The following is a 25,847-nucleotide window of genomic DNA, read 5'->3' as shown; positions in this document are numbered from 1 at the left end:
TCTCTCACTCTCTTTCCATGTCTTTCTCCCTTCTGCGTGTGAGGACTCTGTGACAGCTTTTTCTGCTGCTTGTAGCGAAGGGCTGAAAGGGAGTGAACACGCGGCTGCTTGTAATACAAACTCAAGCTGAGTTGAATACGCAGCTGAGCAGTCATTGGACGGGACTCTTCTCAGTTTGGGCTGCAACGTTTGATGCCGTCAGTTCTGGACTAAACTTCCCAAGAAGTGTGTGATGCTGTAAGAGAACAGCTTTGAGACTTCTATGACGTAAGTTTCAGCATGCCATATTTAGTGATACCTATTACTTGATATAACTTTAGTAAACCTGTTGCACTGTTGATAATATATAAGAAATTGTTCTGTACTGCATTTCTTTTATGCATTTCCGTAAAGATACTACATAAACATTCTTAAAAACAAGATCTTTTTCTGAAAAAACGTCTTGAATTAAATTTATTTTTGTATTATCTCCTAAGTATCACTTGTGTAAAACCATAAAAAAATAATTTAAGAATATTATATCCCAATAACTTGAGCAATTTTGCTTTTTTGGAGAATTATATATTTTTTATGTTGCAATATTTTGTTTATATGTATTTTGATTTATACAGAATACATTTATTTTGTTGGTAACGCTTTACAATAAGGTGGCATTTGTTAACATTATTTAATGTATTAACTAACACGAACAATACATTTATTGCAGTATTTCTGCATCTTTGTTAAAATTATTTAATAAAAAATACAATCATTAATTGTTAACTTGTTATAAAGTGTTATCATTTATTTATTTATACTGATGCTGAGTGCTGTAAATATAGAGCTCTGGCACATGTCACATCTTTATGTATTTGTTGACTCATATGCTCATGAATCATGTCCTCTAAGATTATGATTTATGTATCCACCAATTAGAGATATCATCGGTGCAGATGGAAATTATTTTGCACTGCATGTGTGTGCATAAATGGTTTCCTCTATGAGAGTTTGATCCAAGTTCTGGACAGAAGCATCACTGATATAACTGAGTTGTGTTAGGGCCACAACTGCAGCTGTAAATTAGTTAATGTTTTATACCTATAAAAATAAACAGCCGGGCTCAAAGTGTGCTTATCTGCATGAAGGTCAATAATAATGTATAACATGACCAGGCAGCAGAAGTGAGGGCTTCATGCATGGCTGATGTGTTTCGTCAACTAAAAGGGGTTTCCTGTGCAAGAGCCAAGTGAGTAGTTAAAAGCCCCTGTGTTTGCATGCCACACCTTTTTAGTTATTAAAAATAAACCTTTGACATTAAAATCTATTCAAAGCCTCGCACCTTTGAGCAGCTGATTGTTAAAGTCTTTGTTTGTTTTGGCATGCAGTGTTAGTTTTGATTTATATCCCGATGGAGAGATGTGCAAAACTCGCAGCTGCTTTTTGTTTAGAGATGGCTGACTTGTGTTCAAATCCGTTCAACCCTGCTCTGAGCATCTGCTTTCTTCTGCAGGCGCTCTCTAATGTTGATCAGTGAGCCACCTTATCTTCTTTAGTGCTGGTAGATAATATAGTCTGTCGATTTAGGGAAGGTCAGAGGTCAGTCTCTAATCTAAATGCATTTGTAAATCCTGCTGCATCCACATTTTTGGGATGAAACGACTATAGCAATCCACATACTCATGAAATATAGTGCTCACTAAGTAATCATCCTATGACCTTTTGATATTGTTAATATTCTAAACATATTGCATTGCAAATCTTATTAGGTTTTGTGCAATGGGCAGCTCTAAAAAATAATACAATAGTCCTGTCTGAGACCAAAATGAATAACTTTTATTGTTAGCTTCATTTATAATATTCCCTTCTACTCTAAAATTAAATATGGCACCATTATATGTGTTGTGATTTGATGTCAGTGACATTTGGACACAAGGATGACACTGATATGTGCTTTCACTCTCTGAATTTGCCTTCTGGGTTCTAAAAAATTACTATATTTTGATATATATGTTTAACTCTTATTGGCTGTCTCAGACATAGCAACTCTCAAATGACTGAAGACAGGGAAGGGCTTCGACCCTTATCTTAGTTTGTTTGATTCAGGGTAATATTTACACTGACACTCCTTTTGCTCTGAAGGTTTGAAAAGTTTAATGACTATGTCAGTCTGTGCTTTTAAACGCCTCCCCAACATTCTTTCTCTCCCCATCTCTGTTTTTATGAGCTTGTGGATTTTGATTGAGAGAATAAATCCCTAAATCCAACAGTACAGCAACCCTCAGATAATATAGCACGAAATCTCATCTGAATGGTATGCGCTAATGCCATTGGCCTGATTCACAAATGCATTGAGTGTCAATCTTGTTTGATGGAGCAGTAATAAAGTTAAAGGGAACGAGTCAATCCCTTGGAATTAGATTGAACATGGGTGTGTTTAAATTAAACGTTATTCATTCTTTGTATGCTGCTCTTTTTTTTGTTCTTTTGTAGGTATAAATCATATATATAAGCTTGTAGAATGATTTCAGAGGGAAGGTGGGTCACTAAAGACTGGAGTAATGACTGCTGAAAGTTCAGCTTTTCAAAGGAAGGCATGTTATTTTAAATATTGTTCAATGATACTATTTTACTGGATAAATTCAGCTTTTGGCATGTGACATTCCCCCCCAAAACAATAGTGCTTTACAGAAAACATCTGTAAAAAGAGAGAGAGAGAGAGAGACTTTATTTTATGGTTACACCTATTAGTGCCTTATTAACATACATATTACTAGAATATTAGCCATTTATTAGTTCTAATTAAGCACATAATACCTTCTTCTACATCCTTAATCCTACCCAATACCTAAACTTAACTACCTTACTATCCTAAGCGCCAAATTAAGAATTTATTGAGGGAAAAGTTGTAAACCTAAGTGTTACCTATTCTAAAATATTACCAATAGAACTCAATAAGAAAACAAATTTTAAAAAATCTGAATCCTGATTGGTGATCGGATACTCCAATCTTTGATCTGTTTGCTCTCACATAGTATCTGTGCTATGTTAATGCTTTAATAGAGCTCTGTGGCCAGTATGGGGTTAACAATGCCCACCCATCCATGGGAAAGATAGACCACATGTTTTGTGTCGTACAGTAATCAGAGGGTCTGCGTAATGGATCCAACATGTTTCTTGGGATCTGCAAAAGCCTCCAGGCTCAGATCGATCTGCAGATGAGATCATTGTGCTATTTGTGGAGCTTTAGAGCTGGGATCACCTGAGGGTTAGTCGTCCCATCACCCACATCTTCTCTGTGCTTTTCACACCGAACCCAAACAAGCAGGAACAAGACTGCAGATGCACGTGATTAATTAAATCCAAATAACTCTCGCTCTCATTTTCATAATGGGTCTCCTTAGGGTTTTAAAACTAAAGCAAGTCTTAATTGCTTTTATTTTGGGGTAGAGACTGTGTTGCCTTCTCATGCATTCCCACATTCCCATATAGAGTGGTTTGGCCCTGTTGACCCTGGAGGTGGATTGGAGCCAAAGATCAGGGTACATGAAACAAGCATTATTAAAAGAAGTGTTTTTCTACTCTGCATTTGCATAGAAAACTATTGAGGCTCTCTGGCTCCATTGAGACACACATCTGGTCCACATTAACACCCAAGAGCACAGCCTTCAGCCACACAACCCCCACAGACACCCCAGGCTGGCAAATACTTATATTAGGATCGCTGAATGGTTTCAAACACCCAACATAAGAAGAAAGGCTTTTAACTTTTAGCAGCATTATTGGAGTATTGCAGTAAACTGGGGCACAATTCTTATTCTGAGACTTTGCACTGGATGTATGCATGTATGTTGATTATAGAGACGTACTTTGAAGTACACAGTTGGTCAGTGTTTTAATGCCACTGACATAAAATGGCATCTTGTGTAAATATTAGCATTAAGCTGACTTCATTAGCCCACTTAACCTTCACTATTACTTCACTTTTCAGTCCATTTGTTTAAAAGACCTAAATTTTTTTCAAAAGAGAACTTCACAAACTTGCAAACATTTTTTGAGCAGCTGGACATGTGATTTCAGAGAATGTCTGCCCACTCTTAATTCATTTAATTGTTTATTTAATTTATTTATAGTAGTATATGGGATAAGATAAAATATATAAGATCCTGTGAAGTGAGAACCCAAATACATCCTAATATATATACACATATATATACACACACACATATATATATATATATATATATATATATATATATATATATATATATATATATATATATATATATATATATATATATATATATATATACACATGCATACTTATATTAGGATGTATTTGGGGTTCAGGGTTTGATACAAAATGTAGTAAAACAATATTATATATAATATTCTGAAATATTTTGACAGTTTAAAATAACATTTTTAATATATTTCAAAATGTAACTTTTTCCTGTGATGACAAATCTGAATTTTCAGCATCCAACACACCAGTCTTTTCACATGATCCTTCAGAAATCATTTAACAGTGTTGGGGGGGGGAGTTACTTTTAAAAGTAAGGCATTATAATATTATGTTAAAAAAGTTAATAATTATGTTACTTAGTTACTTTTTATAGAAAGAAATGTGTTACTTCACTTTTGAGTTCCTTTTAAATCGTGACAGGGCTGTGTAAAATCACATCTGTACAGTAGATGGTGCAGCTAAATTGCATGAAGAATATCACACAGAAGAAGAAAGTTCAACACTATGTAGCAATCACAAAAATTATTCATTGTTGCTTAGCATGATTAAATCGCATCATTAAAGGTAAAAAAGACACTGGTTAATAAATTGGGGTGAAATAAATAAGAGATATTTTAACATATTTAATTATTTCCGGCTTGTTTGTATATTCTGGGTTTGCTTTTTAGTGTTTTTATTCATTTTGAGAAATACAGAATCTGTTTTTGTGCAGGTGAGATGAGTAAAAACAAGTTCATATATAATGTATATACTTACAGTAAGCATCATGTTCACGATGCATGCACTCAACTCCTCTGAACTTGTTCCCGTTTTCTCTCAACTTGGCAACACAACATTGTCAGTCAAGACATGGAAAACCGGTGTTACTCATTTGAACAACTCAGATATTTTCTTCTACATTAAAAATTAAAGTGTTATTTTATTAGTTGCTTTAAAAAGTTAACTCATTAAAAGTTAATGCATTATTGTACTAGTTACTTAAAAAAGTAATCTGATTACATAACTTGTAATGAGTTACCCCTAACATTGTCATTCAATATGCTGGTTTGGTGCTCAAGAATAGTTTTTTATTATTATCAATGTTGAAGCAGTAGTTGTTGCTACTTAAAATTTTAGAGGAATCTTACTGACTCCCAAACATTTGAGCAGTAGTTGTATAATATTTGGCTGAAGTCTTCATCTTCAGTAAGTGTGCATAATTTAGAAAACGTTTTGGAAAAATAACATTCCTTAATGGGGGAAAAAGAGTGAGTTTTATGCAGAGATTTGTGCATTTGAAGAAATTGAAGAAAAGAGCTAGTGTGGTGTTCGTTTAGTATCGTCTTTCTCGGCTGGCATGCGTCTTTAGGGTCAACTCCACATTTGGTGTGGAGGTCAAGAATCTGATGGCAACCACATGTCTGACTTGGCTCAAATGAAATATCCCCCTCAGAAAGAACTACTGGCAGGAAGCACAGTCCAAATAAGTTACACGGCTTAATCTGCTAGATTCTCTGTCGAGAGAAACAAGAAAGAAAGACACTCTGCTCTGTTTTGGAAATGTCACGGTGAGGTCCAGGCCTGTAAAGGAGCTCAAGATAATTCACACAGTGAATGCTTTTACCAGGCAACCCTCCTGAGCAGTTTTACAGGCAGCACAGCTGGTAGAAATGCTTCCAAGTTCACTAGTTGGACAGGTTACCGTCACCTCTGAGGTTTTGGAAGGTCCTTCGAGCTTCTAACTTTGATTTGTTAAGACAATTCTGGACGTGGTTGGTGTTCAGGTAAATCTGCCTGATGGGAGAAAATGAGACCCGAGGGGCTTGGTATTGGCTGAGAGACTGCATAGTCAGCACTTTTACAACGCTTTTGGAAGGTTGTTTATGGAAAAACTAAAAGATTATGAGGACGTTAGGATTGTAGCTTTCCGCCAAACGCAAAAATAACGCTAAAAGCCATGTTTCAAATGTGCTCTCAGGAAAAGGACATTTTAAGAAATCACACACTAGTCACTTTTCTACTTAGGCTGACGGAATAAAATAGTCACTGAGAGTAGTTTGCATGTTGAGATTACCTCCTCAAGACTGTCCACGGTTTGAGAATAGTTTAGTTAGACAAAGAAACCCAATTATATTTAGATTTAAAGTTCTGTATCAGTCGCTGAGCCTTGTGCCAAGAAGACCACAAGTGGTTTGACCACTGTGCCAGGAAATTCCAGTGGCTCAAAGAACATTTCTAGTATCAAAAATATCCATTTGCTTGTTTTGGCTGGTGGTGTGTCATATGAACGAGGAGGCTGCGCTGGCCGCTCTGGTTATGTTTTTCTTTCGATATTGGTGAATTGAATTATAGCCTTTAAAGTCGTGGAGTAAATTCCGTTCATGCTTTGTGATATTTTTGAGTGCTTTACAATGAGGGAGTCGTTCTGTTAGGTTGTTTTTGACCAATGCGTCCCTCGGTGGTCAAGACCGAAGCTTCTGTTTAACAATTAGCAGAAAAAAGGAAGCACTGCAGAGGTCTTCGGCCTGTTACTTTGTCCGCCACAAATCATCCACTTGCACTCTTTATTTGGACAGACAACTTTATGAGAAAAACAGAAAAACAAATCAGGGGGTGCTGTTTAGGTATTCGGCCTAGGTCTCGATTTTTCCAGGGGAAGGAAATGCTATTGTGGTCTTCTTGTTGTAGAAAAGACAAGAATTATCAGCAGATATGACAGCCTCTGGACTTCCTCTGCCTTTAAACAAACAACTTTTAATTTAGAATGAGTATTTCTGGCGCTTTCCCAGGCTTTGTGATATAGGCAGTGTTTGCTTTGGCATTCGTTTGACTTTACTTTATTAAATCAACTGTTAAGTGAAGTGCAAAAAAAAAATAGGTTTCTAAGCCATATTAATGCTGTAATTCCAGAGCATTTCTTTCCTCTCTGTAAATTATATATGGAGGATTTGTGTGCTTTTCCAAAATACACAGCAAGTTTCAACCTAAACAATGGACAGTATTCAATTTTACATGAATGAGAATTAATACGACGCAGAGTAGTTCTATCAAACAATTGTTTCCAAAATAAATGTTTTTGTTTACGCAAAATATATGTGTGTATTGTGTATATTTGTAAATATTGTGTATATGTAAATACAAACACATGCATGTATATATTTATGAAATTTATGTTACGTATATAAATATTATATTTTCATATGACATTATTTATATTTTACATGTAAATACATGCAATTTTTTTTAAATATATGCTGTATGTGTGTGTCTTTATACATACATAATAAATATACAGTTTATCATTTGAGAGCCCTATAAGTAAACTATATTCAGTCTACTATATTGTGTTTCTTGGTATCTTTTAACCAAAATATTTTTTATTACGTTGAAAAAATGTTGTTAAAAACATGGTGTTAAATATTGACAAATAATAACTGCTAATTTTCAGCTTGGAATTAATTACTCAATTAGTTAGTTATTTCAAATTGTAATAATGTTTCACTTTTGAATGGTGGTGTACTTTATATAAATAGATACATTACTATAAAATAAAAAAAAAGGTTTTTTCCAAGTTAGCAAATATTATTTAATAAGACCTGACCACATGGGGCTGCACCATCAAGAGATATTTTTAGGGCTAGATCAGGTAGAAAGAGCTCCTAACCGCACATTTTAACTTTGACCACGTGTCTATAGTTAGTTCAGACCAATAAATTATGTTCTCCAAGCCTTATTAATGTCCCAGACGTCAGAACATACATGGGTATTTTGCCCTTTGCTTTGTCAAGTTTAAATGCAACATCTGTTTTGGAGCAGAACGTGAGGTCAGAGAAAGAAAACCGCTGATGTTGGAGTGACAGGATCTCACAAGGACGGGAGGCCTGCGAATAATTTCCTCCTCAAGGGAAAAACAAAACACAAACAAAACAACACGGCAGGTTAATAGGTGTTTAGATAAGTTAAACATGTCTCCGGCTCCCATTAGGGCTCCACTTAGGGTTAAACAGAGCTAGCAAGGCTGAACATTTACTTTACTTTAAGTTAATATCCCATGTTTTCTGGTGTTCTGTAGAACTAAACTATCACTTTTATTAGTGCATCTGTGTCAGCCAATGCAGTAGTTCAGACAGGAACCCAACAGGAACATGCATTATGATCCAGATTCCAAGTGAAATATGTTCACACTGTCTCTCTTCTGGGTCGCTCCTGGTTTTGCCATGCGGGTCAAAATTTGTAATGATCACTGGCTGTGGTTGAGTTTCCGAGAGTCAGCTAGATCCAAATCAGCACTGCAAAGCAACGGGGCTTTACTAAACCAACTCTAAAAGAAACCTCCTGCTTCTGCAATTTTTTTCACACCATCTGCCTATGAAATATTTCAGAGCTCGGGCCAAATGTCTGGAAGCATAACTTTAGAACTGGCACAAACTGAATAATTTAGGCTAGCACTGTGTAACATATGAAGAAAGCTGACAGAAACGAACACAGAGGTTAATATTGAAATATTTATTCATGATGCTTCTGTTCAGCCGGATCACGCTGTGATTTATTTTTCTAATTCAGTTCACTCCTGCTAAGTTTGAGAATGGCTCATTCATCATTTAGTGGTTTCCTATCTGGGATTTGATTTATTGCATTTTCGTAGATGAAATGTGAATCTGTTTTAGGCTGCTGGATCTCAGGCTGACTTCCTGTGTGCACAGCGCAATCTGGCGCCTTACGTTTGTTTGCACTGCAGATGCCTCTGTGATTTCAGATGTGATGTGGTCTGACAAGGGTGTGCGTCTCTGTGTGTGTGTGTGTGTGTGTGTGTGTATTTTCTTTTGTTATTGTATAGACAAAGACCCAAGATATTTTGAGGACACCATAACCAAAGTGAGAAGCTTGAAACAGTGCACAATGAGGAGGAACTGATTACTTTATATGGTAGGTCTTATTTTTAGGCTACTCGTGTTGTTGTTTACTGTATTTTTTCAGTGTAAAATATGTATGTAAAATATTAGCATTAGCATTCAAACTAGCATATTTTGCGTTCCAATAAAGAAAGTAATATAGGTCTATTTTTGGCTAAACTATTACATTTTTATAAATACTGTAGGTGATAACATGTAATTATGTAGTCATTTATGACCATTTAAAATGGATTCTTGACAACTACCTTTCATGCAGCGTGTAACACAGCTCATGTGAATGAACACATCCTGCTAAGTTTTTACAGTGCACTATATATTAAGTTATTGGCTAAAAACTGTGAATCATTGAAACGAGTTGCTTTTAAAATGAATCAGTTTCATGTTGACGTCAAAATGAAACATTAGCATATTGCCCGCCCACTTGTTAGTGTTTTTCGCTTTGGTCTGAAAATGTGCTACTATGTGCCGCCTTTGGAGCGTTAATAGCTCACAAATGCTGAAAACTTAAATCGGCCAATCAACGGAGGAGTTCAGAAAGATGAATCATTGAATGAATCGTTTGGGAGTCATTGAGCCACTAAGGTAAAAAGAAATGCGTATTGTACAAAAACAAAAGTGTTTATTAACCTTGCATGCATGTCAACCTGTTGTTTGGGACTCCCAAAACCAAAATATGAACTTTCTTAACACATAATAGGGGCACTCTGATTCACTGAGTTTGCATACTTAAACAGCATGCAACGACAATGATGTCACATACGGAGAACAATAGTGAGCGAGAAAAGCCAAAGTCAGCAGGAAGTTTTGTGTGACTGTAGTGGATGGGATAAAAAAGAGTAGGGGGGGGACAGGAAGTGCGGTAAGATCCAGACGACGTACATGAACCCAGTTCTCCTCGATTTCTGTGGCGCCTGCAGGACATTGTGGATTGAGATGAGAACCAGGCGCAGAACTGTCATACTGTAATATTTGTTTGGGGTTATAAACATAACCTCCTGAATCTCTTGCCCTCATACCGTATGCAAGGGTGTGGCTGTATTTGTTGGTCGCTGGAAATATGAATCTTCCTTGGGAGTTCACAGTTAGGAGGGAAGAGAGTCAGAAAGGAAATACACTACGGACGCAAACAAAAAAGAAAGGAAAGGATTTGTGTTTGAATGGACGTCATTAGGGAAGAGTATTGTATCATGTCCTTTATGCAGATACAAAAGAATCTGAACACTGGCTACACACCATTAGGTGGAGATTTGTAAGGGAGATGGGCCCCACTAGCTCTCAGCAATACTGACCTTTCGACCTCACTACAGGAGCTTGCAGGGATGGGTTTTAGACTTCAGGATGTTTTCTCTGAATGGTTATATATAGTGTGTCTATCCTGGGCTTCACAGTGCCAGGGAATTTAAGAAGAAAAGCTCTGTGATATGTAAAATGCTCAGTTTGAATATTAAGTTACTTTTAAATTTGAAACACAGAAGCCTTTGTCCTAGTTTTTATTTTTACTGTTGCATTTGTTTATGTATTTATTTATTTGTTTATTTGGTTGGTTGGATTAATTTGTACTGTTTTATATAATTTTTCTTTTTAGACTTTTATAATATAAATATTTACAGCTAATATCACCACTAAAAATGTTGCCTACAAAAAAAATGTTTTTGAAATACATAAAAATAAATATTTAAATAAACAAAAACTGAAAGAATCTATTAAAAACCATGACATTTGATTTTTCTTTTTTTGGCCTGGAATTCTTGCATTTAATAATCTTTATTTGAATAATGTATAATTATAATTATAATAAAATTATAATATAAATATTTACAGCAAATTTCACTTAAATTTTTTTAAATGAAAAATCAACAGATTTAATTGAACATTTTTAATTTTGAATGTATTTTTTATTCGAAAACTGTTATTTTATAATAAAAAATGTACAGCTAATTTCACCTAGCTGTACAAACTTTTGCCTTAAAGATAGAATTGTAATGATCTATAAAAAAGTCTATAACAAAATTTTATATATTGTTAATTGCCTATTATTTTGTGATTTTCTAGCTTCATACAGCAAAATAAATTAATCAATTATAAAAAATAAATCAAATACTGAAAAACAACTATGTCCTAAAAACAACTTGCCCTAAAAGCACAACAAAGCATGCTCTGAAAGCAAGCATCAACAGTATTTAATTTTATCTCGTAGGTCAGAAAACATAGGACAAAGCCAGGATGAATGTAAAAAGGAAGGAGATGGATTTCTTAAGCAACACTATTGCTGCTTATGCTCACATTAAAGGTCAGTGCTTTTTCCATGTTTAACATGCAGCAGACTCGTATGACCCAGTGCCTAAACCAGACTCGTTTCCCTGTCTATCCAGCCAATCCAGAGAGTTTCGGCCTTTACTTTGTCATCGGCGTCTGTTTCGGCCTGGTGCTCACTCTCTGCCTCCTGGTCATCCGGATTTCCTGCAAGCCTCGGACCACTACAGCGCCCCCCACGCCAGAGAAAAAACAGCTGAAAGACTATAGTGAGGAGGAGGAAGAAGACGAGGAGAGCGAAGATGAAGAGGAAGAAGATGCAGGAGGCCTGGACTCCACCATCCGGCACAGCACCACGGAGATCCCAGTGTGCAACCATCTCGTCACGCCGGACGGGACACTGGGCAGGAACGTGTTCACCTCAGCCGAGGAGCTGGAGCGGGCACAGCGATTGGAGGAAAGGGAGAGGATCATCAGGGAAATCTGGAGAAACGGACAGCCGGACATCCTGGGAACAGGCACGGGCACTATTGGAAGAGTGCACTACTACTAACACTCCTTGACCTTTCACTGCAGAAAGACTGTTCATGGACAGTATTTTTTCATACTGATGTTAATGTAATCCTACAGACCACGGGTACAGCTGTTCTGTATGCAACACTTGGACCTAAGTTATGGTGCTTATTGAAAAGTCATTTTAAAGCACAGTCTTAGACTTTGACGTCTCATTTGATCATTAGAAGCTCCCGGAAAGCGAATGCACTTTTGCACCATGCCATTTGTGTATAGATTTTTTTCTTGATATTTTTGTATTTGTTTTTTAAAGTTCTTTGTGTCAAATCATGCAATAATTCATAGACTATAAAGCTACAAAGGCAATATACGCTGCTGTTCAAAAGTTTGGTATTATTATTATTATTATTAAGAATTTAAAGAAACTAATACTTTTATTCAGCAAGGATGTGTCAAAATTGCTAAAAAACATACGAAAGACGTTAGAAAGGATTTCCATTTTGAATATGCTGTTCTTTTTACTCTAAAAAAGTATCACAAATTCCAGTTAAATAAATAAAGAATAAGCATAACTACTGTTTATAATATAGATAATAAATCGGCATATTGATAATGAGATCTTGAGTAACAGCTGATAAAAAAATCAGCTTTATATCGCAGGAATAAATTATATGTCAAAGTATAATAAAATAGAAAACTGTTGTTTTAAATTGTAATAATATTTCCTGATATTACCGTTTTCTCTATATTTTGATCAAATAAATGCAGCAAAACATACTTAAAAAAAAGAAAAGAAAAAAACATGAAAAATCTTGCTAATCCCAAACTTTTGAACACAAACGAACAGATTAGAAATTAAAATTTGATGCAGAAGCAATAATTATTTTCATGATTAATACTAATATGTTTTTAAACAAATTTTAAAAAGCTACATTTAATTGTTTTTAATGCTACAATGTGAAACCGGCATCACAACATTAAAATGTATGATACGAAACTTACTTTGACATTTGCAAGTTATTGAGTTATTTTAAGATTAATTAAGAGTTGGATTATGGTAAAATGTAACATATTCGTAAATAAGCATACCAAATGAAAAATCCAATATTGCCAATTATTGATACGTTTTAAAAATGTCTAATATCGGCTAATAACTGATAAGGTACCAACAAGGATTGAATGTTGTGCATTCAATCACTAAATTGATGTTATTGCATGGTTTTATTTCTAGTCAAAAAACTCCTTCTGGTCATGGAATGTTGAATGATATGAAAACATAATGGCAGATAGTATGTGTGTGTTTGATATTATTGAGCTTCACGTTAAAAATGCTGAAACCCAAACAGTTAGGCCAAGGAGTATTAATAGAAAGAGTTTACATGGGACAGAATGATGCTCGCTGTAACTAACTTTAACTAACTCATAAACTCGTGATACCGAGCTTGACAACTGCTCATAGGACAGCTAATATGTGCCCAAAAAAAGTTGAGAATTAGTTTTGACTGATGTTGCTGTCATCACTGTAATTCAAGCTACAAACCTTACAAACATATTTCTATTATTTGGAATTAGTCTGTATGTCATTAAATACTGTCCATTCCCAATGATTAGTCAGACTACGAGGAGCTAATGTGTTCCACATGCTTTCCAGATGCTGTTTTCAGTCTAAAGAGAAACTAAATCCGTACCAGTCTCACATCACATCTTCACAAAGAAAATGGGCTTTCAGATTACATTTTTTGACAAAGCAAAGAACTTTTGTGTTACAATTCATCACGAATGACCTGGAACCAATCGAATTGTGTTTTGTGTCATTTCGTAAGATTCTTTTAAATCAGGTTATGGGGGCTTACGAAAAGAAAATTCATATTTTAAAGACGCTACGTTCGTAAAGGTGATACTATTTCTGTATCTGTACCTCATCGATATATTTCACTCACAGAAATAAAGCCATCTTGTTTAATTATCCTAACATAGAAAATACGTTTGGGCATTAAAAAAAGATGCCAAATCAGGCTCAAAGCAAAAACAAGTGGAACAATTTATTGATTTGTTACAGAATACAACCACAAAACAGAAATATATTAATAGAACGTGGGTTAATACCTTAAAATATGACCTTACATTATCCCTGAATTTCATTAAAAAAACATGAGATATTGGATATCTGATATTTACACATATGTCTTAAGAAAGGAGTGCCTTGGACTCCCAAAACCTAATGAGCTGATAAGCAGTGTATGAGAAAGCCATTAGTCTTTTGTAGTTCTGCTTTCTGAATTAAGCTCTGGCTTCTGGACCACTCAACCAGGATTTCATCAATCGATCAGTCACATGTGCGGGATTTCCATTCCCCCGACATTGTCATTCTGTAGCCTCCATGCCGTCCATGTCCCAGAGAAGAATCACTGGGGTAGTGAAATACTCCTACTGTCTTTTCCTCAGAGCCTCCACCTCATCCTATAAATATTACAATGTTATTTAATAAGTAGTACTTGGCGTTAAGGTAAGATTCGCATTAAAGTGAGACTATATTGAAATTTTACAGTGCTTGCTGACATTATTCTGAGATAAATCAGTCAATAGCTCAATGAAGAAATTGTATTGTGAAAAGTCATTTTTAAGTTTAACACTGCCAAATATTTGGCTATTTTTATCCTTTATCACAGCTGTTATGCGATTCAGATGTTTGGAGTTCAAAGAAGTCGCACTGTTAACACATTGCTGCTCTCTTGAGGATGAAGATGGTACTTATCAAATTTTTTATGTGCCACAAGCAACTAGATATAATTTGGAAAACAGGATTTAACCGTTTATTTTTACTGAATGAGAAACTGTGACGTAACAAAAAGCTGCAATCGACTATATTGTTTTCTTTTTTGCATTTTCCTCTGTTTGTTGCTCTAAAATAAAGTTTGCATCTAATTCTATTACACTACTTTGAGTCTTTTGAGAAAGGGAAGTCGCAAATATTTGTGAATTAACAGTACTAACATAGTATTTGAGTGAACTCTACTTTGTTTTAGATGCATATCTTTCCATATATAATAAAGTGAGACTTCTTAACCTATTAATCCACACAATAGACTCAAACCTCGCCACTTACCTGTAATCTTGTTCGTTTTTCTGTCTCATCCTTCAGTTCATCTTTCAGCTCCTTTATGTCTCTCCTGGTCATTAAAAGAGAGCTATTGCAATAAGAGAAAAGTGTGATATGACCATTCAGGTAGTTAGGGGTTCATACTCACTCGTGCTGAGTTTTGAGGAGATTCAGGGCCATGCGGAGATCTTTGAGTTCTGCCAGTACCGAGGCAAGGGAAGCGTTCTCGTCCTGAGCCACAGCCTTGCTCTCGGTCTTGGGTGGAGATGTGGTTTTGGCTACCTGGTCTGTCTTGGTGGAAGGTGATGACTGAGGTTCTGTGCCCTGTAAGAAAAATACCAGCAGCTGAGCAAACGAGGGATGAAGAGGGATACAACTCCCTGGACAAGATGACAAAATGTTAACAAACGCTTTACTTGTATTCTGTTGTTAATAAGGTTGCATTAAATTGATTTTTAAAAAAAGTGTCAGCTGAGACTACCATATTGTTGCAAAAACTAAAATACTTTTTATTTGAGCTTTCTATTCATCAAATCCTGAAATAAATGTATCATGGTTTCTACAAAGATATTAAGCAGTACTTGTGATTTCAACATTGATATTAAGAAATTAGTCTTGAGCACAACTTTTAGTAGTACTTCTCGCTATTTTTCATCAATTAAATGCAAGCTTGGTGAGCATAAGAGACTTCTTTTAAAAACATCAAAAATCTTACCAACTTCAAACTTTTGATAGTATATACCAGAAACGAAAGGAGATGTTTTATAGACAAATAAGAATTCTTTAATGTAATATCAATACACTTCCAATCTTTGGTAACAGTTTAAAACAACTTTCATTAAAAGGTCATTAAAACATGATATAATGCTTAACAGACCAATAGTTCATGTACTTTCAAACCTCAATATATATAATACTGTGTATGAATCACCTTTTAAGTATTTGAAGGCACATGAGCTGTTCTCTGAAGCATTATACGATGTAATAATAATATAAATGAAAGTTATTATAAAGAGTTATCCAAACCTCTGGAATATTTTGAGGTAATCCATCTTTCTCTTCTGAAGTTTCAATTTCAGCTGGAACCTTTATAAAAAACAGATATCAATTACATTATTCGTCAAGACATTAAAATGTATGAACTTGTTATATATAATCGTGACCAATTATTTTAATTTATTTATAAATTCTTAATTTTTAATCATAATTCTTCACGCACCACCCTTGGCATGATTTGGCTTGATTGGCGCACCTCGGGTGATTAAGCATAAATACTTGACTCATTTTTTTGCAATTCATCTCTTAAACCGAATCAACTTCAAATCAAGCAATCGACTCAAATCCTGACGCGTGTATTTAGTGTTTTAGGCTCACTTGTGCAGCGGAGGTGAGGGCTGTTGGTGGTCTTCTCTGTGGAGGTTTGGCTCTGTTGGCTGTGGGATGGCTCAGTTTCTCTGAGGACACATCTACACTATCAAACTGATCAGGGGCTTTCTCTTTAACCTCTTTCTGTACTGGTGAAGCTGGGGGCTGTTGTTTAGGAAAGACAGGCTGTGGCTCTTCATTTCTAAGAGTGGAAAATATGCATTATGCACATTACACACACACAATACTTTAAAAATGCATGAACACACAAATGCAGAGTAAGCAGGAGCCACGGATTTTGAACGTAGTTTAATAGCATCGTTCTCTGCCCTGAAATTAAAATAAACATCATCATCTGTAACGTGGTGTCTAATGTGATTTAGAGTGCTGTGAACTTTTTTTAAACAATGCACCGTTTTGATTTGTTGTGGAAAATGTAAGGTTAACTGTTAATTGATTGCAATGACTTAGTTTGCGCATGCATTACTGTCATGTACGCTCTGCCTGAAGACACAGTCTCACTCAGAAAAACAGGAAACAGGCAGTTTGGTTTGTTTAGTCCCTCAGCAACTCATAAAATTTCCATTGCTCTCTACAAGACTGAGCGTTCACAGGCCCTTTAAAATAACACATAGTGCTAAATGATCATATAATGATGGGGAATTCAATTCCTTTAGCTGCATAACAAATCTAACAGATGAAAGGGATTTCATGATTTCATTTATCTGGTGAAACAATACAAAAAAAGTGTTTCACTTTCCTATTTTTGGCATTACTTGCCAGTAATGTGCTTGAAGATGATTTGCTTAGATATCACTTACTTTGGTACTAGTTTTATGGGCTTCTCCTTCACTGGTGGTGGTGGAACGGGTGGTTTGTGCAGACCAGGCAACTTAATTTTACCAGGCGGATCACTTCGAAAGTCTTTAGAGTCCGGTTTGTCACCTGAGCAAAGAGGATAGAGTGCAAAGACAAGAAATAAATATTACAATAATAGGCAAATCTTTTCAACGACATATTTGCTGAAGTAATAAATGTTGTACATGTGCAATTTGAAGAAACATTTAATAACACATTTAGGTGTGTATTTACTATATAAATTCAATTATCAAGACAGGATGTTATACTTAAGCATAACACAAGATATTTACAGTTGTGGTCAGAATGATTACTTTTAGTCTCTGTCTTTGTGTTTGTGTCAGAGCTGTTCTGGTCCATTGCTGGCATCTGGTTCCCTAAGATATAAGAAGATAACATTTTGCAGTCACTATTACGCTGTTAGCTCTGACAGTGGTGGCTCTATCCATTTGGGGGGGGGTTTCTCCATAGGTTCTGCTAATAACTCTTTTAAAATGTAACTTAAAATTGGTAAAAGTGAGATGGGTTTTTTTTTCACCGTTTTCTCTTGTACAAGGAACACCAGAGGAGGCCAGCCTGCACCCTTGAAGCTATTTTTGCTGCCAATTTGGAACATTTTTAAATAACAACATAAAATAAACATCACTTTAAAGCACTCTCACAACTACACGGGTTACGCGCTGAAGGTCTCCGTGGCATGGGAACAGGCAACTTTCCCTGACAAATGAGCAAAAGAGCTGGCCTGCTGCTGTTTCCCGTGTCTACACAAAAAAAAAACAATCTCATGGGTTCCCTAATAAACTCAAATGGCATTTTGCACTGTCTTGCAAAACCAAAAAAGAACAGATCTCTGTGCTCATTCAGAATTACTCTTGTGGAGGCAAACGAGACATTAAAGTCACAATCGAAGATAAAATCAAAATTTTAGCAAAGCTATAAATATCACATGTAATTATTTTGAGTAAACATCCTCTTTCATACAGAACACGTTTCATCTAACATTGGGACTAGATCTTTTGAAACTAAATCTTTAAAAAACTATAAAAAAAGACTTTCCTGGACTTCTAATTGAATGCACTCAAGCAACAAATGACAACAACATCAAACACATCTGGCATGTAGTTAACATTTAAATCCAAGTGCTGAAAATACTGCAGAATAAGAGGCTATACATACCCTGTTTTTTCAGTATTCCCACAATACAATCCTATATTCATAAGAAGGCGTTTATATATATAGAGCACAGGGGTGCAGCACTTTGCCCTTGTCTTTCTCTAGAGTCTGCTCACATGACATCTCTTCATGGCCTACGACTTCCTGTCATAGCCCCACACAGCTGCATCAGTGTTTCTCAGAGCCGTTTGTGGTAATGAGTGTGTAGTGCTTGAAGTCAAATTTAAAAATCAAGTAATAAACAGAGATTCTTGCACCACATTTCCAGGCTTTTTAACAGCACTTTAATACTGCTACAGATTAGATTCTGCAGCAAACTAAATATTATCAGAAAATACGAGTCTCACGCTTGAGTGCAAAGAGAAACATGATGAGAAAACAGCCTGCTTCCTGTCCTAGAAATGACAGTTGTCAATAACAGGTGCAGAAGTAATAGTTTCCACCAGAATTATTGCGAACTACCAAACATAAGCTATCATTAAACGAACACGCCGCAAAGTTGTTAATTCCTCAGAAAAGTCAGGCTGATTGAAAAAATATAATTTAATAATAAGGGCTGTTGAGCTCTGTATAAAGTTATGTTTATAAAATGGTAATATTCTAAAAAAAAAAAACTAAGCTATTCATTTGTGTTAATTTTTTCATTATGTAAAAATAATAATGCTGACATTACATATATGTGTCTGATTTTAAATAAGGGAAGTGTGGGTCGACTGTTTGTGTCTGACTTTTCCTTCATTAAAATCATAACTCAAGAGTCATTATATGTTGAATTCCAGTTAAACTGCTATTGTGTTTATTAACTGCCATGTATTTGTATCTTTTGAACTATAAACTTATTTGAAGAGGACAACCAAGTTCTTATAAAACACAATGCAGTGCATTTTTCAAGGTTAGCATAATTATGCAAGTGTTTATCTTGCTAAAAATTTTATACTAAAATAAAGATGGATTAATATACCATTTTCACAAAGCAGAAAGCAGTAATTTAGCACAAAAGCAGTTTTTAAGTAATATGGGTCATGCCATGCAAGGTTGAAACCTACAAACTTTAGTTTTGAATTCATAGTAACAAGTACTTTAAAGACACACATTGACACGTACGTGTTTTTTATCTCATCAAACCAGCCTCACACCTTCCCTAAAATCTTTTAAATGCTATTTCTAGCAACATTTCCAGCTATGTTCAACATTATTTGACGAAACTGAACGAGACTCGTTGAACCAGCCCTGCCGCTATGACAGGTGCTGATGTCTTACCTGCGTTTTTCTGAGAGCCACTTCTCACCGGTGGCTGGCTTGCATTTCCAGGCTGCGTCAGAAACGAGAAATTGTCAACAAAATATAAATTAGAACCTTCTGAGCAAGATAAAGCTCACACTCTTTCCGCGTAGGAGGAATCCAGTCACTGTTTTTAGTGTTCCTCTCTTCTAATGGAAACATCTGAGTCAATATCTTTTAATAATCCCAAAGTAACAGGAAGAAAATACAGTCATTTATAGACCACAGTTAGCCTTCTTGTGTCGTCACAGACAGGATCAAAAGGTATTAAAAACAGATTTTTAACCTCCATCTTAAAACAAGTTAAGGTTTACTAGGGTGAATGTCCTTGGCCTAAAATCGTTTTTCTGAGCCACCGCATTACTAACAGCCCAGAGCAGTGTTGACAAAAGGGAGACTCCCATTCTCCAACAGAGCAGAAATGGGCCAATCATGAGAATGTGGGAAGGAGAAACTCTCACATGAAAAGCATCCGCTGGGATCACCATGACGAAGTTATCAGGAAAAAAGCCCCTGCGTCCGTTCAGTTCCCCCTCCCACCAGCCATCGTCCTCAGTGGACTTTTGGGAAAAGAAAAAGAGATTAAAAATACAAGGCTGAATCACTGCCCAGGAAAACACACAAACATGTGTATGGGGTATGAACAAACTAATGAAATATGACTGCTCATTTGAGATCACTTAGGGTTAGGGTTAGGGTTAGGTTAGGTTAGGTTAGGTTAGGTTAGGTTAGGTTAGGTTAGGTTAGGGTTAGGGTTAGGGTTAGGGTTAGGGTTAGTGCCCTTTTTATTTCATAAAAACTATCCTTCAAAAAAATCTGAAAAAAAAACAACAATGCATTAAATTGACAGTAAAGATATGTATAATGCTACAAATATTTCATTTTCAAATAAATGCTATCGTTTCAAACTTTCTGTTCATCAAACATTTATCACACTTTCCATGTTTTTCACATGTTTTTGACTATAATGAGAAAATTTGGAAAATTTGCGATATAGCAATAAGAGCATAAAAGACTTTGAATGGTCTTTTGGTAGAATAAAGAATAACAGAACAGTAAAATTCTAGCATAATCTCAACGTCATATCATCATTTTATTCCATTGTCATGTTCTTCCAAGTTTTTTATATTGAACATAAAACATATTAAAAATATAAAAAAATATTTTGAAGAATACTGGTAATCCAAATAGTCCAAATAGTCGATGGTTCTATTGAAATCAGTGAACACTGTGTGGTTCTTCTAAATTCTTGAAAGTATTTTGTGTTGTTTAAAAAAAACATATAGGTTTGAAATGACATGAGGGTGAGAAAATGATGACAAAATATTTAATTTTGGGTGAACTATTGCTTTAAGCAGTCTTTTAAGTAAACATGTAATACAAAAATAATGCAAAGTCATGCTGTTATATTCACAAAACACACCTCTTTAGAATGACTCAAGATTGTTTTGTGTTGGCATTCGAATCACCTGATCATTGTTTATTATTTAATGCAATGACCAGCTTACTGTACATTATACTTTACATACTAATCTGCTGAGTTAACTTTGTTTTTCTTTAGAAAATGTGCTGTGTGATATATAAATAGAAAGCAGTCAGTTGGTCACAAATGACACACCTTGTTGATGATTGCTATGACGTCTCCCTTCTTCAGGTTTAACTCGTCTTCGGCAACAGCCGTGTAGTCAAACATGACCTGACAGCATTCCTTGACTGTGGAGAAATCAAATACGTATTTAGTGACAAATACGTAATGTACTGATATTGCAATTAACTTATTAGCAAGGCTTTTCCTTAATGGATAGGTTTGGTAGGTGAATCTCAGAGCACATGTTGCTGCTCTTCTGATATGAAGGCCTTAGGGAAGTCCTTTAAGAATAGATCTTTTCATTCATTGAAAACTGCATGCACATTGTCTTAGGACTGTGTGTTCTCTGTCACTGTTTAACATGAGAATAGCGTTCGACCCTCTTTAAGTTAAAGTGTACAACCTCAAGAACCAGCTAAACAGCATTTAAACCAACGTCATATGTACAGTTTGGCATGTTTTAAGACTTCTTACCACTTGATGTTTTTTTCCTTAAACTGGCTCTCTGTTGTACTTTTCCCTGTATGAAAAAATGTCAGGTAAACAATATTACAATATATAAATTATAATGTAATATAAAATAATATAATATAATATAAATCTCACCTCTTTATTGAAGACAGCTTCAGAGAGTTTAGGCCTAGATTTGACTTCAGTTGACTTGGCATCTGCAAAACATTAAGAGGGTTTATTGAGGCAGTAACAAATAGTTTGGAGCAAGACAAATTTTTATTATTACGTTTTATTTTATTCTTTATTTACTTTATCCTTTATATATTTACTTTATTTAATAAATGAAGTTTTATTACAGTTTGGTTTCACCTGGGAGAAGAGAGCACTTTTTATACATAGTTTTTATACATAGTTTAGAAACAATGGCTTCACAGATGTTTGTGATCACTCAACCGATTAAATTGTCAGCATTTAGTTTTTGTTCTAGGTTACTGATAAAATTTGGACTCTGTTGTTAGCATTTGTTAACATAAAGAACAGAGTTTTGTCTGTACAAGTAAAGAAGCGACTGCGAAGCAGAGAAACAAGAAAAAACAATGAGCATAATCAGGCAACTAACCAAAATTCAAGCAAAACAATCAGGAATGTCTGACAGAAACATTTCTTAGGAAACGTGTGTGGATTTGTCCACAAAAGACTTGATGAGACTACAAAAATACAGCAAACATAGGATGCTCAAGTTAAAAAGGTCTTTATCACAACAATAATGGAGAGCACTGTACCCACTGTGAAGAAAATCCAATAAGATTATGAATGCAACGCAAAAGATACAGACTTAGTGTATAACCTCACCCTTTGAAGGAACAAAAATTTCCTTGACAAAATTGGATGGAAAGGCTCCTATTTGGTTGTTTTTCTTTCCCATCCACCAACCATCTTCAATCTGCCAGACCAAACAGAAAATATTGCAGAATGTTCATATAAAATTTCATTAGCACACATAAACATTTCCCAGATACATTCACTCATAATGGGTGCTTTTATCTGATATTCTGTGTATAACGGGTATACATTTTGTCTTAGAGATTATAGATTTGAAAAGACTTAACGTTAAGGGTAAGTAAATTGGTTATTAGCATTATTATAATTATCTATTAATTTACTTTGGGGATTAACTATTCCTTTAACGTTAACAAGTATGATGAAAGATTACTACTTCTGTTCACAGAAGGCACAAGTAGCTGCTATACAAAATGAAGTTTCTAGAAGAACTTGTCACCTCTCTGAGGATCTCGACGGTCTCCCCGACAACCAGCTCCAGTTCGTCCTCGTGCGCGGCGGAGTAGGGAAAAGCCACCTCGCATTTCCTCGTCTGTACCTTCGGTTTCTTCGCTGGAGCGATGAAGTAAGTGGAAAACATATGTAACATGTCAACACGTTAACGTGTGAGAACAAACTGAACTGAACTAGACTGCGAAAGCACTTCCAGCTTTCACTTTTACAAGTACTTCGCTTTTATGGCAAGCTCTATTTTATGGCGGATACAGCCTATGGATTTTGGTGGGTATAATTTGAGACCGGATGTGGAGGCACAAACCTTTCATTAGCCTACTTATTTTAGTTTACTGAGTCGGGATGCTTTGGCCAGCTTCAGACGCTTACTTCTAGTGCAAAAGTTTAAGAGTCTGTGCCTGACAAAACAAACATATTTATCTACCACAAAATCTGAACATTTGAACAACAACATATACTTCGAACTTCGATTCATTAAAGTGAACAGATTCGTTAAAAAGATTCGTTCAGACTCGCTTTTCCTTAAGTGTCTTTTTTAGTTTTAAGCGAGTCTGCGATTAATGAATCATCGGCTCAATCGATTCATTTAACTCGAAAAATGTCAATATTTGCATGACTTATCAAACTACAGGGAAAAATATATATAATTTCAATAGCATGTCATTTGAATTATGTAATTAGCCTATGGTTATCAGCCATTTATACATTTTTTTCACTGACCCCTGACTTGTTTAAAGCCACAGCTTGCTATCAACTTCATATGTGAATATTATTGTTTAAATCAAATTTATGCTTTAACAGTAGAGTGGTCATAGCAGTTCATTCATAGCAGTTCATTCACTCCACTTTTTACCAGTGTTTTTCTGCCACCACTATGCACGCAGCAGCTGTAACTGTGATTTCTACTCCGAATTGGTGTATTCAGACTCACAACCGAATCGATTTATGAATGGGCTGTGCTCATTCATTCTGTTCAGTCAGTCATATATCTGCACAGCCAGCGCACAAATCTCATTCGTTCATACTGTAGTCGGCCTGGGAATAGCTACGCAATTCAAAACTGACTTTTGAAAAGTGATTCAGTGAAATAAACAGAGCAAGAAAGATACGTTCACTGTACGATTTTTATCTTGTCTATTATTTAACTTAAGATGTAAACTTACTTTTCCTCATGCTTCTTGGCTCTCTGTTGCTGTCCCCTATTAGGTAAATGGGCACTTCCTGTGAGGAGAGAATAGCGATTTTGAAAAAGACTGTTGTGGCTACTATGGAGCTATGGAAAGATTGCTCTAACAGGTGCAGACCTTGACAAAGTTGCTAGGGAACATGCCTCTCTTTCCTCTCAGGTCTCCTTCCAGCCATCCTTCCTCTTTGCTCTTCGAGACGTTCTTCACCACATCTCCAACATGCACCGTTAACTCATCTTGACTCGTCCCCTCAAAGTCCAGAAGCACAAGCACCTCTAAAATGTACAGAAGAGAGGTAAAGCCATTGGCGGTAAATTATGGTTTCAGTTACTTAGAAGTATCTAATATAACATGCAGATGTTTCATTAACACAAATGCAGATTATATTTGGGCCAGCTATGATGTCACTCTGCTCCACTTTCTTAATCAGCCTTATCTTTTATGAAATACTTACCCTACAGACAAATGCATCTAATTATGAGAAAGACAAGAAAAAACATGCCAAAGTGACTGAAGTCGTAGGATTTATGTGTCTCACAAGTGCAATACTGGAGCTGGACAGCCATGAGCGATGTGTTTCAACAGGCTTACAGGTATGTGAGTTGAACCTCAGAGATTTGAACTCAAGAATCCATAGCAGTACAAAGAGCAGTTTGCATGATTCAGAGTGGCATTTTATCTGATTTCCGGAAAGAAACTCTAGTGTCTTTTATTAGTCTAAATCTTAAGACTCAATTACAAGTCATTTATGATCGGGTAAGCTAGAAAAAGCAGCATTATAATGACGTCGCTGTCATAAACTGTCAGCTCAAGTTTCTTTACCAGATACATTACACCACAAAAATCTGTGAATAAAAGAATACATTCAGCTATGGATAGTCAAAAATATGATACAAAAGCAACCTATCTGTCACTTACTTTGTTGTTTATTGTTCACTTATTTAAATTATGTTGCACTCATTATACTACAATTCATATGAACACCATATATATACAAAACCACCATATATTTACATTTACATTTACATTTAGTCATTTTGCATTTATGTTTCTTCAAAAATACTATGTTTTTTTCATGAAACTAGCTATAGATGTTGGAATTGCAATACAAATAAATAAATATATGTATAAATTACCCAAGTACCACAAAACATCGCAGCTCGCAAATTATAACAGCCTTTTGGAACAAAGTTTACTCACCCATGGCCCCTTGAAAGCCGTGTTTAGAGCACCAAGTCTGACAATGAAGATTCTGTTCAGTTCTCAAAGTGTCATGGAATCCCTGCTTGATTTAGTGGTATTACACAATCCACAGACAGGAAAAGCTTTGTTGGACCTCCTTCTTTCTAGTTACATATTAGTGTTGTTGAAAAAAAAAATTCTCAGCTAGTCAAGACACGTTATACCCTGAGAAGGAGAGAGAGAAAGTGTGTAACAGGTGAGACAGGTTTGTGTTGGTATGAGCCTTCTGGTGTCACGTGTCACAGCAAAAATGACTGATAATATGTGTACTCACTTGAAAGGAATTCAGGGAAAAAACTGATGTTTTAGTAACCTTGATTTTATAGGAGCGCAATCTCTGTTAAATACGAGTTTGTTGACATTAGTTCTTTCGGTCGATGCCCCGCTTTACTTAGAGCAGGTAGCAGAGATATGACTGTATTGAGGC

At 35.6% G+C, this 25,847-nt stretch overlaps 2 protein-coding genes across 5 annotated transcripts; one reads left to right on the top strand and one right to left on the bottom strand.

Annotated features, from left to right (window-relative positions):
• Positions 1–5: 5 nt before the first annotated feature.
• eva1ba (eva-1 homolog Ba (C. elegans)) lies at positions 6–12,631 on the top strand. 2 transcript variants are annotated; one of them, XM_043260009.1, is made up of 4 exons: positions 6–267; positions 9,039–9,127; positions 11,312–11,404; positions 11,487–12,631. In XM_043260009.1, exons 3-4 carry the CDS (start codon positions 11,338–11,340, stop codon positions 11,918–11,920), a joined length of 501 nt encoding a protein of 166 aa, XP_043115944.1. In that variant the 5' UTR covers positions 6–267; positions 9,039–9,127; positions 11,312–11,337; the 3' UTR covers positions 11,921–12,631. The 2 variants fall into 2 exon arrangements, with proteins under 2 accessions (XP_043115944.1, XP_043115945.1); XM_043260010.1 differs by lacking the exon at positions 9,039–9,127.
• Positions 12,632–13,897: 1,266 nt separating this feature from the next.
• sh3d21 (SH3 domain containing 21) lies at positions 13,898–25,601 on the bottom strand. Of its 3 annotated transcripts, none has more exons than XM_043260435.1 (17): positions 25,379–25,601; positions 24,296–24,453; positions 24,155–24,212; positions 22,978–23,090; positions 22,551–22,641; positions 21,852–21,913; positions 21,720–21,765; positions 21,276–21,370; positions 20,119–20,217; positions 19,637–19,688; positions 17,497–17,580; positions 17,167–17,290; positions 16,355–16,547; positions 16,007–16,066; positions 15,129–15,304; positions 14,987–15,050; positions 13,898–14,340 (listed from the first exon to the last, which is right to left on the bottom strand). In XM_043260435.1, the coding sequence occupies exons 1-17, from the start codon at positions 25,380–25,382 to the stop codon at positions 14,308–14,310; spliced, it is 1,512 nt and encodes a 503-aa protein (XP_043116370.1). In that variant the 5' UTR covers positions 25,383–25,601; the 3' UTR covers positions 13,898–14,307. The 3 variants fall into 3 exon arrangements, with proteins under 3 accessions (XP_043116370.1, XP_043116371.1, XP_043116372.1); XM_043260436.1 differs by having other exon boundaries at positions 17,518–17,580; positions 25,379–25,599; XM_043260437.1 differs by lacking the exon at positions 16,007–16,066.
• Between the last annotated feature and the right edge of the window lie 246 nt (positions 25,602–25,847).

This window comes from Puntigrus tetrazona, chromosome 16, assembly GCF_018831695.1.
Source record: "Puntigrus tetrazona isolate hp1 chromosome 16, ASM1883169v1, whole genome shotgun sequence".
Taxonomy (NCBI): Eukaryota; Metazoa; Chordata; class Actinopteri; order Cypriniformes; family Cyprinidae; genus Puntigrus; species Puntigrus tetrazona.
This window is presented reverse-complemented; position numbering and strand designations above follow the sequence as displayed.

What these genes read in the sequence shown, in the direction of transcription:
- eva1ba (XM_043260010.1), top strand. Translation starts at nt 11,338, where the DNA reads ATGAATGTAAAAAGGAAGGAGATGGATTTCTTAAGCAACACTATTGCT. An exon ending in TGCTTATGCTCACATTAAAG is followed by an intron (nt 11,405 to 11,486) that starts GTCAGTGCTTTT and finishes CTGTCTATCCAG; the next exon opens with CCAATCCAGAGAGTTTCGGC.
- sh3d21 (XM_043260435.1), bottom strand. An exon ending in TGGCTCTCAGAAAAACGCAG is followed by an intron (nt 17,581 to 19,636) that starts GTAAGACATCAG and finishes CTTATATCTTAG; the next exon opens with GGAACCAGATGCCAGCAATG. An exon ending in CCCTCACCTCCGCTGCACAA is followed by an intron (nt 16,067 to 16,354) that starts GTGAGCCTAAAA and finishes TTTTTTATAAAG; the next exon opens with GTTCCAGCTGAAATTGAAAC.